The sequence below is a fragment of the Rattus norvegicus genome, chromosome 16 (assembly GCF_036323735.1).
Source record: "Rattus norvegicus strain BN/NHsdMcwi chromosome 16, GRCr8, whole genome shotgun sequence".
Lineage (NCBI taxonomy): Eukaryota > Metazoa > Chordata > Mammalia > Rodentia > Muridae > Rattus > Rattus norvegicus.
Genome location: NC_086034.1, coordinates 51,075,533 through 51,095,055, shown reverse-complemented (window position 1 = coordinate 51,095,055; position 19,523 = coordinate 51,075,533). Strand labels below are relative to the sequence as shown.

The window sequence follows — 19,523 nt, the reverse complement described above, 5'->3', positions numbered from 1 at the left end:
ACGGTCACCTTCTCAGATCTCTCCTACTCCCTGCTCTACTTTATGAACCCAGACTACGCTTCAACAGCTGCATGTGTGCTCTGTCTAGAGACAGTGAACTGCAGGAAACCACAGACATCCCAAACACCTGCAAGGGTTCTAAGCAAACCAAGTGATTAATGAATGCGTGTCACCACACTGATAGAAACACGTATCCTGTTATGTTTTTTGGCAACAATGATGTGGCAGTTTGACAGGTTAGAAATGCTGCACATGCCTGGTGTTCAGTCGCAATCTAGTGAAGGCCTTCACATGAGCAGCAGGGACTGACTTCTACACACCAAGCAATGGCTTTAAGAAGTAAAATCTGTTGCACCATATTGTAATGTGTTTCTGAACTTTTTTATTTATTTACTCATTCTGAAGTATTTATTGACTCTGTCCTGTGACCAGGTCTGGGCCTGAGACATGGACAGACACCACCTTTTACTCATCCCACGCCAGGGTCCTTACTGAAGCACAGAAGAGTCGGTGGGTTCTGTACAAATAGTCACCCAGACAAACGAAGCTTTCCAAGCAGCAAGGAAAAGTGAGGTGTGTGAGGAGACACAGAGGGGTGTGGGGCTCAGGTTAGTGTGAGGGGTTGGACAGAGGCCGTCTGAGGAAATGGCATGAGGTGGGGGGAAAGGGGTGGGTGAGTGAGTGTGCTCTCACCCGGCAGAAGGGAAGGGGCTCAGGGTGAGGCAAGTGCCAGGTCATGAAGCCACTTGGTCCTCAGGAGTAAAGAATGCTTCTGTTGCTGGGTCACAAGCAGGGGAAGCCGGGGCTACAAAAGGTCAGAGATGTAGTCTTAAAGTCATGTTGAAGATTAATACCTTATGTTAAGAGTAATGAGAACTCTCCGTACGTGTGTGTGTGCGTGTGAGCGTGACACAAACTATCTGGAAAACGACTCTTAATCGAGAAAAGGCCCCCATTAGATGGCCGATAGGCAAGTCTGTGCTGTATTTTCTCGAGTGACGACATTGGCATGGGCAGTACAACCCTGGGAAGGTGTTCCTGAGTGGTACCGGAAAGAGGGTAGGATGAGGGCAGGGAGTGGGCAGTCAGAAGTGTTCCTCTGAGGCCTCTGCTTCAGTTCCTGCTTCAGTTTCCGCCCTGACTTCCCTCAGTGATGGAGTGAGCCACAGAAGTAGAAGGTAAATAAATCTTTCCTTCCCCATTTTGGTTTGGTTATGTCTAGTGCTCCAACACTGCGTGCAAAGCACACTCATGCAGGAATCATGGAGGGATTTACAGCAAGCCCTGCTCTGTGATGACGGAGAATCACAGTGATGACCGCCCTGGTGGGCCAGTGGGACTGGGGTGCCTGCTTCCTGTGTGTGCCAGGATGAGGGCAACTGCTCCAGAGAGCAGAGCTCGGGCGAGGCATTAGCTCATAGGACTCAGTGAGAGAGTCCGTGTGCTTGGGGAGGCAGGGGTGGGCATGGAGAGGTCTTTCAAGTACCTGGCTTGGTATCCCCGAGGAGGAAACTTCCTTCCCAAAGAGCAGGCTCAATCTAGGAGATGCTGTGGTCGAGTGGAACATGAGGACTTGACATTCAAGCAGGGTTAGATTAGAGAAAGAAAGCAGACTTGGAGACATGCACGATACAAATATGAGAATATATGAGCTCACCTCAACAGTAAACACCTCAAATACCTTCATTATCCAGGAACCCCAGAGAAGAGACAAGAGAAACAGAAAGAGTTGAGGGCAGAGTGGAGCGGGCGTCATGAGTGTGTGAGAGAGGTCAGAAGAGAAGGCCAGCACTGTGTGAGTCATGTCTTTCTGTGTAAAGCACAGCATTTGGATTAAAGTAGATTAAAGTTCAGTAACTTGCACCTTAGAGTTCAATCTGTCGTTTCATTTGTGCCCACTTATATTTTGTCATGGCAAATAATACAAGTAATTACATTTCTAGAAGTAAGCTCAGTGCTATTAGAAGAAAGATGGCTGGGGGGCCTGACGGAGGCGGAGATGGACACTGTGCAATGGAAGCAGTGGTGAAGAGCAGAGACTGACAGACATCCTCAGATCCTGGGGCAGACATCAGCCATTCACATGCCAATGGAGCCAGGAGTAATCAACCGCTCATTCCCCGGGTACAGGAATCCAAAGCTTGTGTCTATGTTTTGTTAAAAAGACAATAACCCTTCTATTTAAAACAAAACAAAGCAAAATACATCAAGAAGTCAATAGCAACTCAAAGAGATGGGTTGAGACCCGTCTTTACTTTTGAAAAGAGCGGTGGTAGAATCTTATTGGGCCCATGTAGAGCTGCTGAATTAAGCCAACTAGTGTCACACACTGACAGAAAGTGGCGCCCTAAGTAGGAGTCACTGAGGATAGAATGACAGGTCAATTTAAATGTCTCAGATTCTCGGTGTCTCAGAGATACTAGCAAGCTTCACATATGCTAGTGACCAAGAGGTGAAGACAGCAAACGGCCACCGACAAACACACAGAGGAAATATGGTGTGTCCCTACAATGACAGCATTCAGGTCCACAAAAAATCAGAAGATGCTGAAGTATGTCAACACGGATAGGCCCTGAGGACACCACAGTAGATAAAGAAGCCACTCACAGAAGAATAAACAGTGCACGATTCTACTTGTACAAGCTATGTAAGTAGACCCACAGGAGGGAGAATGGCGTCCAGGGAAGGAAGGGCATGGACAGCGCTGTTCAGTGGGCAATAAGCTTTCATTCATACAAGGTAACACGTTCCACTGTGCAACAGGGCCCCTATGGTTAGCGATTCAGCACTGTACACTCAACATGTGTTAGAGCTCATGTTAAAGGTCTCTATCACACACAATAAAAGCTAAAAATTGAAAAATCTAAATTTAATCCTGAGCACCCTGACCTCTGACTTGTATCGTGTATGGAGCAATGACATAGGAGGCTAACCTGAGCTGCCTCAGCTTCACGTTATTCAATTTACCTAACACTGGCTAAGCACAATGCCTCCTAGCTTACAGAGTCTGGTACATTACCTGAATGGCTCTTACTTCCCAAGTATTGATTTTAAAGTCAAATGGATTTTGTTTCTTAATTGTGAAACAATTCACTCCCATTATATTGACTAACGAGAATGGACCTGGGTTCCAGGCAGACACTCTAATTGTCCTTCAGTTTTGTGCCTCTCCTTTCCTCACCAGCTATGGGAGAGCGTGTTACTGTTGTGCTCCACTCCAAGCCACCCAGCCGGAGGGTCAGGCCAGTGCTGGTCTGCATGCTGAGCGCACGCTGGAGCACACGCTGGAGCGCACTCTCTCCACAGAGGCAGTAACGGATAGTTCTTCTATTCTGGTCATCATGCCAACCACTCCCATCTTCAGTTCTCCCAATTATGTGTGATGGCGACATCTAATGCTTATAATGTATGTGAGGAGTGTGGACCTGCAGAGAAAACAGTGGGGAGCCTAACAGAGAGCAGGGTGGGACCCAGGAGAAGTTTTAGAGCTACAGTTAGAGTTATAGCAAACTGGGACTACGTGAAACCTGTGGCCTTTTCTTCTGACTTAGAAGTGTCCATATTCCTTGGTCAGACTTGACGACATGCACAGCCCCCAGCGCAGAGTTGGCAGAGAAGAAGCTTCCCAGTTTTTTATCCATCAGTTTCCTCCGAATCAAACGCACAACCCAGAGTGCGAAGTCAGAGGCAAGAAATTCACGACCTTTGCACATTTCCTGCTTTCTCTACTGACTAACTTAACATAACTGACATTTTAAATTGACTTCCAAGTTATTTCTGAAAACTAGAAGATGCCGTGATCTAGTGTTTATGGCTGGAACCCACAGCTGTTCCTCCCACTTGGCACAGTCCTGGAGCACCATTTTAATTTAAAAGCAGGAGACTGAAGAGGATGATGAGAAGGAGAGGTAAATCCGAAACCCGGAGGCCTCTGAAAGATCAGCAGGAGACAGGCAGGTTTCCCAGTCTTGCCCCTGAGGTGAACCCAACAGCATTAAAGCTATAATGAGCAAAGTGGTATTTTACTAATGAGCACCCTCCCTTTCACGGTCACTCCACTGTCTCACAGGAAGCTTCTCTATAAGACAAGAAAGGGCAACTGTTGCCCTGCTGCTCCTGGAAATCTCTCGACTTCTACTCCTACTCCGCTCCCAATCTGCACCATCTCATCAACTCCAGATAACAAGAGGACCAAGAACACCGTTTTTAAACTTTAAAAACACAGAGGAAAACAGAACCCCAGAAGCTGCTAGAACCATTTATGATGACTAATTAAAGGATTTTTTGCCTTATGAAATAAGATGGTTAAAAAAAATTGATACTCCAATAAAAATTTTTATAGAGCCTATGTGAAAAAAATCCTAAGAACATCTAGGAAATTTGTTGTCTGAAAATAAAAACAATATAGAGCTATGTAAACGTTCTTTACAAACACGTAAAAACAAACCAGCAAGTTATCACATGGCCCAACAATAACAAGCAATTATCTAGAGAAATGGAAACGTATCCTCTCAAACATGTGTACATGCATGTCCACAGCCTCACAGATGCAGTCACCTACCGTCTGACGGAAGGAAACATACAGTCTGTTCCTCCATACTAGAAAGGGCTGCTGCATCCCTGTGTGCTGCCACACAGAAGGGGCCTTTGAAACATCAGTGCAACCAAGAAGCCGACCAAAGGAGGCCGGGTGTTACAGCTGACCGTCTCAGTCAGTGCACTACTGCTGTGAGGAGACACCATGACCACGGCGACTCTTACTAAAGAAACCTTGAAAGTGGGACCTTGCTAACAGTTTCAGAGGTTTCTCCATTGTAGTCAGGGCAGGAAGCATGGTGGCATGAAGGCAGCATGTAGATTAGAGCAGCAGAGAAAGAACTAGGCTCAGCATGGGCTTTTGAAACCTCAAAGGCCATTAACCCACCATGACACACTGCCTCCAACAAGGCCACACCTCCTAATCCTTCTCAAATAGTGCCACTCCACTCCTGAATGACTAATATATGATCCTATGGGGGGCCAATCTGATTTAAGCCACCATATTGACATTTGTGTGATACAGTCACAACACACAAATCTAGGGATGCAGGAAAAATGGTGGCTACAGTCTGCCATTTGAGTGGCTGGAGAAGAGAGCTGTGTGGAATGAGGAGACACTGTTAATGGGGACAGGTTTGTTTTTAGAGGTTCAAGTGCTCTACAATTAGATTCTAGTAATAAGGGGCTCTACATAGTCTGAAACCCACCATCTGTCCATTTGATGGCTGCAAAATTTTTAATCTGTGTTATTTTAAATGAATAAAATGTTACTTAAGAAAGCCATTAAATTAAAAAATATAACAAGAAAAATTTTAAAAATGGAATATATAAATAATTGATTACTTTCCAACAGGAGAAGACTGAAAACCATAGTTTCACTACAAACTGATTAAGTAGCCAAAAATACTTGGACAAACTCTCATTTCAAATTAAATCCCAAGATCCTCACAGTGTTCTGCAGGGCTTGTGTGCTGTCTTTACTTCTCTGCTGACTCATAAGCCAGCTCTTCTCCGCACTTATTCCCAGTGATACCTGCATAGGCGACATCTGATACTGTACTGTACCCAGAACACCTTGCACTTTCCAACATCAGAACCTTACGCTAGCTCCTCCCACCAGACTAGCTTCCTCACTACCCTTGCAAATCTGGTAAATGTCACCTTCTGAGTGGCACCCACCCTGAATACCTGGCTGGAACCTGAGACCAAGTCTTCTTTGTTACTCATACTCTATTCAGTAGGGCTACTCGGTTTGAACACTTAAGATAGAGTAAAGACGGCTGTTAGGAGGTAAGAGTGCTTCCTGTACACGTCTGACAATTCCTGGAACCCACACACAAGTGAGAGTGAGTGGGCTCCACAAGGTGTCCTCTGACACGCACGCACGCACGCACGCACGCACGCACGCACGCACGCACGCACGCACGCACGCACGCACGCACAGTTTTAAAGACACGAGTAGAAGCTCCACCTTGTCTACTGGAGAGGTTCTTCCCATTGCTATGTTACATTTTAAATCATATTCGGATTGTATTCCTAGGAAGAAGCCCAAGTTGGTCATAATACAGTATTTTTAAATGTGGCTGTGATTACTTTAGGATTTTGGCATCTAGGCTTATATTCCTGACATATACAGTTTTAGAATTCTCATCCAATCCACATATACAAGTCGCTGTTAAACTTGAACTTGTTTAATCTTGTTTCTCAGAAATCCCAACGTTTGTATAATGCGGCTTGCTTTGTGTTGTTTGTTTGTTAGACTGAATCTCACTATATAGTTCTGGCCTGCACCTTGTTACGTACACCAAGCTGGCCTTCAACTCAGAGAGATTCACCAGCTTCTGATTCCTAAGATCATATGCCACTCCACCTAGTTTGAGTCAATTTTGATCAATAATTTAAAATTTTTTCATTTCATCTTAAATTTTAGATGTAATAAGTGTGAGTTTCTTATGATATTTGCTATTTTGGAAGTGACAGTTTCATGTCTTTTGTGCTTTTTTAAAAAAGATTTATTATGTAGACAGTGTTTGGCCTGTATACCTGCAGGCCAGAAGAGGGCACCAGCTCTCACTATAGATGGTTGTGAGCCACCATGTGGTTGCTGGGAATTGAACTCAGGACCTCTGGAAGAGCAACCAGTACTCTTAACCTCTGGGCCATCTCTCCAGCCCTCTTTTGTGTTTTTTGATGTTTTTTCCCTTCTTTTTGATTCTTTCTCACTTTCGAGTCAGTCCTGACAGCCAGCTGTCCGTTCAGTGAAGGGTGCACAGCAGCAAGGACACAGAAGCAGCCTGGCCGTGCATCCGCAGAGGCCCGATGAAGATGCAGCACACGCACACAAGGCTGTATTTGGTCACAAGGAGAAATGAAATGCACAGGAAAACTGGCAGATTTGGAATCAGTACTGAGGGAGCGCATGCTCGTGAAGACAGATACGCTCTCTCTCCTATGCAGAACCTAGCACCTGTGAAGGTAGGGGACTATATGTCATGAAACTAGAAAGGGTACCAGGAGAGCAAAAACATCACAGATGACATGTAAGACCAGACAAAAGACTACTGGGAACCAAAACATATGCAATCTTTCCTATTAAAGAACATATTTTAATCTATGTGGGATGATAGATTGATCCTAGGGTTAGGTGGCAGAAGCAGGGGGATCTCTATGAAGTCAAGGCCAGCCTGGTCCATATAATGAGTTCTAGGCCAGCCAGTGCTACATGGTGAGACTCAGTTTCAAAAAAATGGTTTAAAAACAGGTTTACTTATCCTTTTATAATTTCAAACAAGCACACAATGTATTTCAAGCATATTCACTTCCTTGGCCCGATAGAGTGCCTTAATCTAAAATAATTCCCTTCAGTCTACTTGAAATTCTTTTTCCTGTTCTGCCTGGCTGTTTGTCCAGGCTTTATAGAACTATCTTTTCTTTTCTTTTCTTTTTTTTTTTTTTTCCGGAGCTGGGGACCGAACCCAGGGCCTTGTGTTTGCTAGGCCAGCGCTCTATTTATAGAGCTATCAAGGCTGACCATTTACAGTGGATGTCTCCGCCAGCCACACCGGCTGTTCAGACTACATTCTTTCCCAGAGACATCAACTCCATTGCTCCAAGCATGGAGGGAGGTGGGAGCCAGAGTGGAGAGGCCGAGACTCACGGTGAGAAGGGTGAGAATCCCCCACGACACAATGCCAGTGAAGGAATTCACGTGATCTGCTGTTTAGCCTGCCGTAAGCACCCGTAAAATTGGACTAAGAGGTCAAATCATCCGAGAAAAAGAGAAATAAAATATCACTAAGTCCAAGATATGATTGTTCTACCTTTTCAAGGACTGGCACTGATTTTTTGAGGGAAAAGAGGGTACAAATGTGTTTCTGGTAGAAATCCTTATATTTATTGCTAAGCTTAAGTTAGGATCTTTTACACTGATACAGAATTTATTTGATACAAGATTAGATTTTTCTCTGCTATAAATTTCTTATTGATTTAAAATTAACATTGTTACTCTCCTCAGAAATGACTGAAAATAGTTAACAGACAACAGTCCAGATTACCTTATATAGATAGATGGTTTTCAATAACGTCAGAAATCCACAAATTATGATATCTATTGTTATTTATCTTTGTTGAGCATATCTGCTCCTAACAGTCCCCTTTGGTGGATTTAATGAAGAAATTAAGCATCGCCACCTCCAGGTGAGGTTATACCTTGTGGCTGGGCAGCCACTGGGCAGAAACTGCCTATTTCACCACAGACTAACACTGTCCACAACGGGACACATTGCAGAATAGTTGACTGATAATCTTTGCTGACCCAGAATTATCTATCAGCCCTTCCAGATTTCCGCATTTCAAAGGTCCGTCAGCTGATCCTGGGTCAGAAGGCTGAACACTTGTGCTCACATGCTGCTGACAGGCGACTGTGCTAGTGGAGATTTGTCTCTACAACCTGTCTCGGTTCTGGAAGCTGCGTTAGGCTTTCTATGTGTATAGATATTTGATCATTCTCAGATTTCTGATGGAGTAGAATTCAGCTGAAATAAATAATAAAAAAAAACTTCAGGTGTTTGAAAATGAAGCAAATACTATACTGACTTCCAGAGAGGGAGGAGAATATTTGGAAACACACGATAGCAAAAACCCAAAGTCTATGGGATGGAAGCACAAGTCATTAAGTATTAAGGGATTCAGAGCCTTGATGCAAATATTTGGAAACCCGAGTTACAACTCTTTGGCAATATCCATCGAAAAACAGGGCGTGGGTCTGTCTGTTCTAAGGTACTCGCTAGGCAAGCACTCGGTCAGCTAAGCTAGCCCTGCTAAACGATGGGCTCAGTGTGACAAGCCAATCTTACTCTTATCTCAGAAACATGTACACGTAGCTGGGCACATTAATCCCAGCACTCGGGAGGCAGAGGCAGAGACAGGTGGGTGGTCTCTGTGAGTTCAAGACCAGCCTGGTCTACATAGTGAGTACTGAGACAGCCAGGGCTGCACAAAGAAACCCTGTCTCCAAACCCCACCCCCCACCAAGAAAAAAAAATGTATGGTATGTACAAAGAGGCCTAGTTATCAGTGAGCAGAACCCTGAATAAATGGTCACACATCGGGGTACAGCAGAGATCTGTGTCTCCCAAAGCAGCACTTATGTAACTGTAAACGTGGATGGGAATGTGGATGGATCTTGAAATAAATGCCGTGGAGCCACGTATGTGGAAGTGCTCCAGCTTCCCAAGTGCTAAGGAAGGCACTAGACCCTGCTAGCAAGGCGAGCGTGGCCCCAGAGAGAGTGGCTGTGAGGCTACGTGAGAGGATGCACACGGCATTTGGGTTATGATGGTAAGATGCCTCAAGACCCTGGAGCTTATTAAATATGAGAAATTTGCTCATGCACAGCCCTTATGATCCCTGACCAAGGATAAACCAGATTGGCATTTAGCAGCCTGATCAAAATAATTAGAGCAATGATCGGGAAATAATTCTTCCTGAGGAAGACAGACAGACAGACCAGGTAGTGGAGGTTGCAGGCACCTACTTTTTAAATACCAGGACATCTATCTGATGAAAGAACAAAGCAGCTTAGAAGACAGAGAGGGAAAGTGAATTATCAGGATGCAAGGTTTCCCTTGCAGTCAAAGAAAAGCCAACACCAGTCACAAAGGTAATCCTAGTCTAAGGCCATATTACTTGATGGTACCAGAACTCATTTGATCTCTGAAGCTAAGCAGGGTCAGGCCTGGTTAGAACTTGGATGGGAGACCAAACTTCAAACAAAGGAGAAAGACTACCATCAGGGCAGAGTGAAGAGGTTCCTTCAGAGACAAAACTGGGAGAGGACCACACATGCTTCCTTCATGACTTGAAGCTTCTACACACTTGTCCAATCACGAACTACAGTAAAAGCCATCTTACCCTTAATCGTGTGGTGGAGATCTCAGCTTTTAAAATATCAGGATCATATTTAGTGCTAGATGAAGATCCTGAGAAGACTTTAAGAGAGAAAAAAATTACTTATAAATTGCAATAATCATAAGCTTACAATTAACTGGTTTTACAAGCAAGGCTTAGGGGCTGGACCTGGCATTTCAGCCATACCTGTAACACCAGTAAGATGGGAGGCTGAGGCAGAAAGATTGCAGCATCAAGTCCTTCTTGGGCTAAAGGCAAGGTTCAAGGGCAGCTTAAACAACTTAGTGAGATCCTGGCTTAAAATAAAAAGTGAGAGGCTTGGAGAAATAGCTCGTGGTCCAGCACATGCCCAGCACACGCAGCCCTTCCTGGTTCCTGCGACACAGAGGGCGGAGACTGATGATGTTCTTTTTTATGGATCTGGTTTTTTCTCTCTGAGGAGATAGGGTCTCATGCTTACTTCAAACCTACTTTATTTTTTGAAACAGGGTCTAACTATGTAGCCTAGGCTAGACTCAAAGCTGTAGTGGTTCTCCTGCCTCAGCCTTCCAAATGCAAGGATCACTGGTGTGGGCCACCAGGTCTGGCTCTTCAAGCCTTTGGCACACTAAGAACAAAGCAAAACAAAACCTCAGGATACAAAAAATACTGCAAAGGACCTTGTCCTGGGTCCGTAAAGGAACCAACGCTTGCTTTGTAGCCTCTGAGCCCATCAGAGCTGCTCCTTTAAATAAGGCCTGCTCCAGATGACTGGCAGTTGACAGGAGGAGGCGGAAGGACGAGCCCAGTAGTCCCAGCTCCCTTGTAACAACAGTGAGCAGGAGTCCCCTTTAAATGACTCAAATTTGGGCTCAAAGAGTGTTTGCTGCGTTCAGAGGTTCGCAGTTCAGTTCTGAGCACCCAAATTGGGCAGCTCACAACTATGTGGCTCTGACCTACTTTGCTTGTTCTGACAGAGACATTTACTCATAAACCAATGGCAACCAGTCAGAAGCATCTGGAGAAACAGAAGGCTTGTCCAATGCCCAAAAGGGGAGATTTGTCCTCAAGTGAGGACGGGGCATTTCCCTGAGCAAGCTGTAGGGTGGGAGCTCATCTCCAGGGCTTGAGAGGGGCTCAAGATTTAAGCACAGCAGTGTGAGTGCCTGTCACCTCTCTCTCCATCCCACCCTCGGATGTGGAGTGTAAACAGTACGCACGGCTTGTGTGAGAGCTTGACTTTTCTTTGTAGGCATCATTTAACCGCACATATTCATCAAGGGCTAGCGCCAGCCTCTGCTCCTTCACGTGGTACAGTTCCTTTTGCGTCCTGAGTGCATCCTGAGCCACAGAGAGATAGTCTTTGAGCATCTTCTCCTGCTCGCCCCTCCACTGCTTTCTCGGATCTTCAATCTGTGTGGTTTCTGAAAAGACAGTAGGTGGGAATTTGTGTTGGGATTTCACTGTTTGTGGGATCATTCATCAAAGGACTAGCTAGTTTGTATTCTTGTATCCTGTAAAGCATCTGCTGAAAACATCTAAGAAGTGACTTGTTTAAAACTTGGAGGACAAGGCTGTTTTCTTTATTGACTCTGAAGCTATCCCTTGTCCCTTCATCTGCAGTCCTTGACCACAGTGCACTGCAACTATAAGCCCTTCCCTCAGATGTCACCCATCAGATCATCGGAATTCTCTGGCTCCCCGACACCCCAAAATACAAGAGCCAAATTATCAGCATCCAAGGTCATGGATACTCTGAGCCAAATGGACTTCTCAAGGCCGCACACACTCCACTGACCTAACACGGGACTCTTGTCCCCCTACACTACACGAGCACCGCTCCTGGCTCCTGGCTCCTGGCCACAGACTACCACTGTCCTCAAACCACAGCAATAAAAACCAATAACAACAAATCAAAAGGACATTTGACTCTTAACAGCAGTCTTACTCAATTATTACATACCTGTCGATCTATAAATATGGGGACTTAAGTTTCCTGGTTATTTTTCGATGAATTCATCCTTTATTGCATTTACCAAAAGTATCAGTAACTCTGTGGTAGACTAGAAAATGTAACACCAAAGCCACCTTGCTCTTGCTCTGAGGAGGAAGTTCTTGAGTGAGTGTAAAATTCTCTGAACCAGGAATAACCCCTGCCAGTGGGACATGGGCTTTGGGAGGGGTCACCCTAGTCCTTTTATTTTATAATAAATGTATTTGCCAAATACTGGGGCAAGAAGAACCCATGTGCTGGTGTCTACAAGGCAAACTGTGGCATTTGTGAAGCCTCAAGGAGGCTAGTGCAGGTTGGCTAAGAGACCACCTCAAAATGTCCACACTGACAAAAGTCCCAAAGAATACACACTCTTGGCTGGAGAGGAGGTGGAGAAGCTCACAGCACCAGTGAAGTACGTGATAAACTGTGAAGCAATGGCATCACACTGTAAGTGATCAAAATTTATGGGGTTGGAGAGATGGCTCAATGGTCAGAGCACTGGCTGCTCTTACAGGGGACCTGGGTTCGATTCCCACCATCCATACAGTGGCTCACACTCATTTTACAGTTCCAACTACAGACCTCCACCTAGCTCCCACAGGCACTGCCCTTAAATGGCAGACACATGCAGGCAAAACAATAATAAAAATGCATTTTTAAAAGATCAAAATTTCAAACTGCCAGTACCAAGGTGCTGGGAAGAGCATGAAGGAACTACGACTCTCATTCACTGTGGCTAGAAATGTCCAATGCAATAATTGTTTCATAAAACTTCGCTTACTATCAGACAGGCCAGCATTCAGCAACCTATTCACTCAGGAACTACGAAAACACGTGTTAATAGAAATATATGAATAAAAGTTATTAGCCACTGTATTCACAGCAGACAAAGCCACCACTGCAGTATCAATCTTGGTATATTCATACAATAAGTACTATTCGGCAGTGAAAAGAAAAAGATGCTAGCAATGAGCATAGCTCTCAGACCCCAACCGTACTCACTGTGTAAGCAAGTATACCAAATCCTGGCCAAAAGCAGCTCGAGACCAAAGACAGAAACCGATCTATGGTTACCTGTGAAGCCATGACACTCACTGTAGCAGAGGGCAAGCGTCCTTACTGAGGGGCAGAAACATTACATTCATCTCTTGGTTATCACAAAGGTTATGTGATGTACACATGTTAAAAAACCCATGAGCTGTATGCTGAAAACAGATACAAATCATTGTACTACACCTTAACAGAGCTGACTGAAGGGGTTAGGGATGTGGCTCATGGGTAGTGCTTGCCTAACAAGTTGTCTGTCTCCCTCCTTCCTTGGAATGTAGAAGAAAAAGTTGCTTTTAATAAATAAGGTTATAGGGCTGGAGAGATGGCTCAGTGGTTAAGAGCACTGACTGCTCTTCCAGAGGTCCTGAGTTCAATTCCCAGGAACCACATGGTGACTCACAACCATCTGTAATGGGATCCGATGTCCTCTTCTGGTGTGTCTGAAGACAGCTACAGTGTACTCGCATACATAAAATAATTAAGTGAATAAAAAAAAATCCTTTCTTTAAAAAAAGTGTAAGGTTTAAAGTTGATTACATATAATTTTAAAGGCTCGGATGAATAGCATTAAAGACACAGGGCTAGAAAAATGGCCCAGTGATCTAAGACACTTATTGCACTTGCAGAGAACCTAGGTTCAATTCACAGCACCCACAAGGTAGCCCACAACCTTCTCTAACTCCAATACTGGGAAACCTGACACCCTTTTTTGACCCGGGTACCAGGCATGCACATAGTGCACATACACAGACATAGGTGTACATGGTGCACATACATAGATATACACATACACATAGGGGCAAACATTCCTACACATAAAATAAATTTTAAAACTTTGAGAACTGAGGAGGTGTTCATTTGTCCATGGACTGACACTCAGGGGCCAGACTCTCCTGGGAATGTGTGACTTGGCCTCCAGATGTAAGGTGTGACATTAAACTGAAGCAGTTCAGACAAGGAAGGCTCTTAGAGCTGAGAGGCCCTGGGTGATTCACAAAGAGGCCTAGCTCAGTAGGACACGGAACCACGGCCTTGGACTTACAGATCTTGCTCCATAAAAAGCTGAGCTTCCTCTAAAGCACAAATGTGAAAACTTATTTTAAAAATAAAAATATCGGGGTTGGGGATTTAGCTCAGTAGTAGAGCACTTGCCTAGCAAGCGCAAGGCCCTGGGTTCGGTCCCCAGCTCCGAAAAAAAAGAAAAAATAAATAAAAATATTTTAAGTATACAAAAGATATCCATCTCATGTCATTACTAGGGGTTAATACACGCTACAGCCACTATCCCAACAGGACAATAACATGTCCTGAACGGGCAGACCCTCAGGACATAATCTCATGGAGCAAACCATGTGGAGAATAAGGAAGGGGGGCAGAGATCCCCCAGTGAGGGTCTGAAGTGCTCGACTGTATGTGCATATATTCATTGCAACATGGGTCTTTGCTATTCGGATAGTGGGTACTTAATTCATGGGACAGTACTCTGGCTTACAGCACAGAACCCATCACATAACAAACAGGAATTTCTGGTCCTAAAGTCTTCTTGGGCTACAGAGGGGATGTGAGGAGGCCTCTGGCCAGCAGCAGCAAGGAGTGCTGCCAAGAACCAGAGCCTGAATTTGAACAGTCTTCTCCAGCAGCACCCAGGGACGACTGCAGCCTGGCACCATATTGTAGGGCTGTGAAAGAAAACTGTAGCCAGGACAGTTAAGCTTCACCTGATTCATGACCAGAGGAACTGTAAGATAACAAGGATTAGTACTTTGTCATCATGAGATATGTAACTATTAAACCAATCAAGTGGAGAGATGCAAAGGTGTTTTAAATTAAAATAGTAAGCAGGCAACCATCCCTTCAGTGAGTCCTTTTTGTCCCCATGTTTGGGAACTGGTATACTTTATTAAATATTTGTCAACAGTGAAAGGCCATGAAATACTGCTACAACACTGACACTCAAATTAATGAACTCAAACGCGAGCACGCGACAACAAGTTATTAGTATTTTGTGCGCTAATAATGTGTTCTGGATGAGTCCGGAGCAGCACTCGGGCAGACTGGCTTGAGTTTGTTACGAGAGGCAGGAAACATTTCTATTTCTGAATTATCGCACAATTCAAATATGAACTGTGAAAGAGGACTCCCAAAGGCGTCTTCGAAGGTTTCATAAAGCAAGACGAGGCTTCATCTCCATCTGTTATATTTGCTGAACAGATTTGAAAAGAATATTTATTAAATGTAAACACGCGAGGAGAGTGTGCTTTACAAATGTGGTATTTTTTTATTAAGACCTACTGCCCTTGGGAGATCACTATATCATAATGCAATGCAATTTGCATGCTGTCTGCTCTATTAAGGAAGTAATATACTACATTTTGAAACATCACATATCTCAAGAGAATTCATACCCCATCAGTTTCATAGATGTGGAACTTTACAGATAGGAAATACAAAACCTTATTACGGAAGACAATATTACACTTCAGAGAATAGTGCTTCTGTCTATAATGCAGACTTCTACTCTTCCTGCTGTGTTCAAAAGAATGGATGAAATAAATATGAACAACTTTTCTTATCTTTCACTTTATAAAGTATCTGCAAAATTTACCGTTGCTCACTTGTCCCACATACAGTGATTAAGCCACCTACTAAATGATTAAATAAAATAAGGTGTTGGGGGGCTGGGGATTTAGCTCAGTGGTAGAGAGCTTACCTAGGAAGCGCAAGGCCCTGGGTTCGGTCCCCAGCTCCGAAAAAAAGAACCAAAAAAAAAAAAAAAAAAAAAAAAAGGTGTTGGAGGAAATCATTGCACACAAAGTAAATCCCCCAAACCCCATGAATCTTCAGAAAAAGATGGTTAATTATATAGCAATGTAGAGAGGGCAGGGCTTCATCTGGCTGAAAAAGGATGATGCCAGTGAATCCCGCAGGAATTAAAGAGAACACCAAAAAGTCCCAGGCAAGCGGACCTAGCCCTTTGCACTTCTGCAGTCCTGATTCACATGGGCCAGACACTTAGTGTCCTTTATTCTTTTATCAAGCCCCATGTTCTCAGCTTGCTGAAGCCTTTGGCTCTTCCTGTCCTTCTCCTGTCCCCTAAACTCCACCAGAGGCTATCTTTCTCCTGTTAGCTCACCCAACCTTTGAGAGTCAGCTAGCACTTCCTGCAGGCAGCACAGGAACACCTCAGAAGAGGGGGGCTCCTACCTGCCCCCTGCTCTTCCTGTCCCCCCACCCCTGACCTTTCCGTGCAATGGCGATCCTTCTCACATCAAGTGGGAAACTCGCTTTGTAAGCAACAGAGTGTCACAGAAGAATCTACGCAAATGCACACAAGGATCTTAGCTACATTTTAGAAATCGCCTGACAGAAATGTGAGGCCAGCTGCCAAAGGGTTGCTCTGTCAGCTTCCACTCCCGGCCTTCACACAGCCAGACCAGTTACTTTACCAGTGGGCAAGCGCGGCCAAAAAGACCGCTTGGCTTATGAAGGTGATCACTCTCTCTGGTTGGACTGCAGGCCTCCTGTACAGGTTCCATGCCTGGTACTGTAAATCTGGCCAAGAACCCAGGACTGGGAAACTCACTGGTCCCAACATAAACCTACTACTACCACTGCTCTGCTGAATGGACACAGGATCAGATTGCTCTCTACAAATTCCTACCTCTGTCCCCATAGATTACTGTGACTCAGGCCTCACAGGAAAGCCTCACAGTACAGCAGATAACACACTGCTCACTCACGAGCATCAAGCACAGGTGTCTGAGCAGTGTTCAGCCATGAGTGAGAGTTTATATCACTCCTCTCCTCATGGCCCAGGGAAAATCAGGGAAGAGGAAGCAAAACTGTAGAGGCAGAGGTCAGGGAGAACCCGGGCAAGACTGTCTTCTGGGTCTGACAGGAGAGCCGCATTTAGGAACTCACAGCCACTAACTATGGTGTCTGAACAAGACCTGCACAAGACCGAGGCAGACGACGTTTCAGTGCAGACAGATGAGGGGCTCAGGAGCTCCCCTCTCGGACCAAGCAGCTAGTGACAAGTGGATTCCTGCTTGGGAGGGAGAGTGAGGTGTTTTTAAGGGAGTGTCCACTGGTAGGTGGGCCATGTTCCCACGAATGATCCATGCCCTTGAATATTTCTCAGCACAGAAAGTCATGAGGCTGAGGGGAGACCTGTGAGGAGTTAGGAGGAGAGCAGGGATAAATATGACTGGGATACATTATATGCGTGTACACAGTTCTCCAAGAACTAATAAATACAGTAATTTTTTAAAAGTTCATTTAAGATAATTCTTCTAAGGAGCCTAATATTGCAGCACCCAAGGGTGTCACAGGAGGGTGCTTTGTCTTAAGTGTTTCTATTGCTGTCTCAAAACACCAAGACTGAAGGCGCCTTCAGGAGGAAAGGGTTATCTATTTCTTCTTAGAACCCTCAGGTCTCACTTCAGCACGGAGGGAAGTCAGGACAGAACTCAAGGCATGAACCTGGAGGCAGGAGCTGAACACGGACAGTGGCGCTTACTGGTTGCTCTGCATGGCTTACTTACCTGCTTTCTTGTGCAACCCTGGACCACTTGCCACCGGCCCAGGAGTGGCACCACTCACAGGGGGCAAGGCCCTTCCTTACCAATCATTAAAAAAGAAAATGCCCCAGACTTCCCTACAGGTAACCTGATAGAGACCATTTCTTGAGACTCCACTTCCCAGATAACCCCGAACCTGAGTCAAGTTCACAGAAGGCCAAGCAGGAACTGGGCCTCTGGAGCCTGGACCGTGCTTCGCTATAGCAAGCAGCTTTAGCAACAGCACCGCTTCCCCACCAGCCCTGAAGTTCAAAGCACCGAACCGGGGCTGCCAGAAAGGCTCCTGGCCAGCTCTTTGGCTGGTGTCCTCCACTAAGCGGTTAGCACATCAGGGAGGAGTCTAACTATGTCAGTCAGAGAGTGAAATTATTTCAGGTGCCCAACAGCTTAGAGGAAGCCTGACTACTAGAAAGGGTGTGTATGATAAAGGTATACAGTGCTTTAATGAATTTCACAGGGCTCTAGCAATGCTGAACACTACCTCAGGGTCATAGCTGAGGCAGCTCCTAACACGTATGTCTCACGTATGTTAGGCTTTACTCGGTCATGTGAGGTACCTAAAAACCTATGTACACTTTCTCTCCCCTCTAAATAAGTTTGTCCATCTGGGGATTAGAGGATGCAGACAGGGAAGCAACAGGAAGGTCTGAGGTGAATGTCCTCCTCTGACATTCACTGTATAGAGAGCATCATACATACACCAGACTGTCCTTTACCTCCTAGGAAGCTGTGGAGGGTAACATGGAGGACGCATACCACACATCACTCCCAGAGAGCACAGGATCCAGAAGCCAATCAAAGAAGATAAGAGCAAGACAAAGGACTGGGAAGAAAGTCAAAAACAAGAGTAACTCCTGCTTCGTGCTTTACGGCTGTAATAAGTTTTCTTGGTTCCTAAGATCTCATGAAATTACAAATGGACTTGAGAGGGAAAACTCCAAAACAAAAACCTACTTCTTGTCAAAAGTGGGGATGATGCTTGAGTCTCCTAGGGCCCTCCCTAAACGAACAGCAGAAGCCTCAGGCTATAGTCTGGTGTCTCCCTACGATAAAACACTTGAGCAAAGCAGCAGTTCCCCACCCTCCTAATGTGGTCCTTTTAATACAGACCATGTGGTGATGACCCCCACATTGTCAGCTGGTCTGTTGCTATACACAGTCATGCTAAATACTGGTCCTGGTTGCCTCGGGGACAAGAGAATCCTCATGTATATCAAGTGATGCTACGTGACTGACATTGATCCTTAATTTAAAGCTATTGGTCCAATAGAGATGTCCAGGCCTATAGCTCGGCAGAGGAGAGATGGGTGGGGTTTTCAGTTCCTGGGCTTGGGGCCTGAGGCAGGACAGTGAGGAAAAGCAAGAAGGTGGAGGGAAGAGAAGATGCCACGGGGTAAATGATCATGAGACTCGGCCACGAATAATAACTGACCAGCCTGGGTCAGAGGGGCCCAGGGAGAGCACAGCAAGTCACACCTCAGGGTTATGGTGGAGTAAGAGGGGCCCAGGGAGAGCACAGCAAGTCACTCCTCAGGGTTATGGCGGAGTAAGAGGAGCCCCAGGGAGAACACAGCAAGTCACACCTCAGGGTAATAACTGACCAGCCTGGGTAAGAGGGACCCAGGGAGAGCACAGCAAGTCACACCTCAGGGTTATGGCGGGGAAGTAGACTGGCATAGAGGATTGCTATCTGCCCAGCTTTAGTGCTGATTAAAGCTTGTTAAAACTATAAAAGTGTTGTGTCTTTTATCTAGGAACTGAATCAAAGGCGGGGTAGAAAACCCTGATTGAGATTAAATATTTATTACTACATCCCCAACATAAAATTATTTTTTGCTACTTTGTAACTAATTTTGCTACTGTTCTGAATCATCACATCAATCTGTGTCTTCTGATGGTCTTTGTCAACCCCTGTGAAAGGGTCCATCGACCCCCAGAGGGGTAGAGACCCACAGGCTGAGAATCACGGA

The 19,523-nt window shown here is 45.2% G+C and overlaps 1 protein-coding gene across 4 annotated transcripts in view; it reads right to left on the bottom strand.

Annotated features, from left to right (window-relative positions):
• The window catches only part of Wwc2 (WW and C2 domain containing 2), a 163,434-nt gene that overhangs the window by 59,474 nt on the left and 84,437 nt on the right, over nt 1–19,523 (bottom strand). Inside the window, exons 1-4 of one of the 4 annotated variants that reach the window (XM_063275644.1) lie at nt 11,148–11,265; nt 10,135–10,240; nt 9,952–10,028; nt 694–8,573 (exon numbers count right to left, since the gene is read on the bottom strand). The exons of 1 other annotated variant lie outside the window; for it this stretch is intronic. In XM_063275644.1, coding sequence (XP_063131714.1) covers nt 694–738 — 45 coding nt within the window. In that variant the 5' untranslated portion in view covers nt 739–8,573; nt 9,952–10,028; nt 10,135–10,240; nt 11,148–11,265. Of the gene's footprint in view, nt 1–693; nt 8,574–9,951; nt 10,029–10,134; nt 10,241–11,147; nt 11,352–19,523 lie in introns of those variants that run through there. 2 more of the 4 variants (XM_039094772.2, NM_001109111.1) reach the window with 2 other exon arrangements.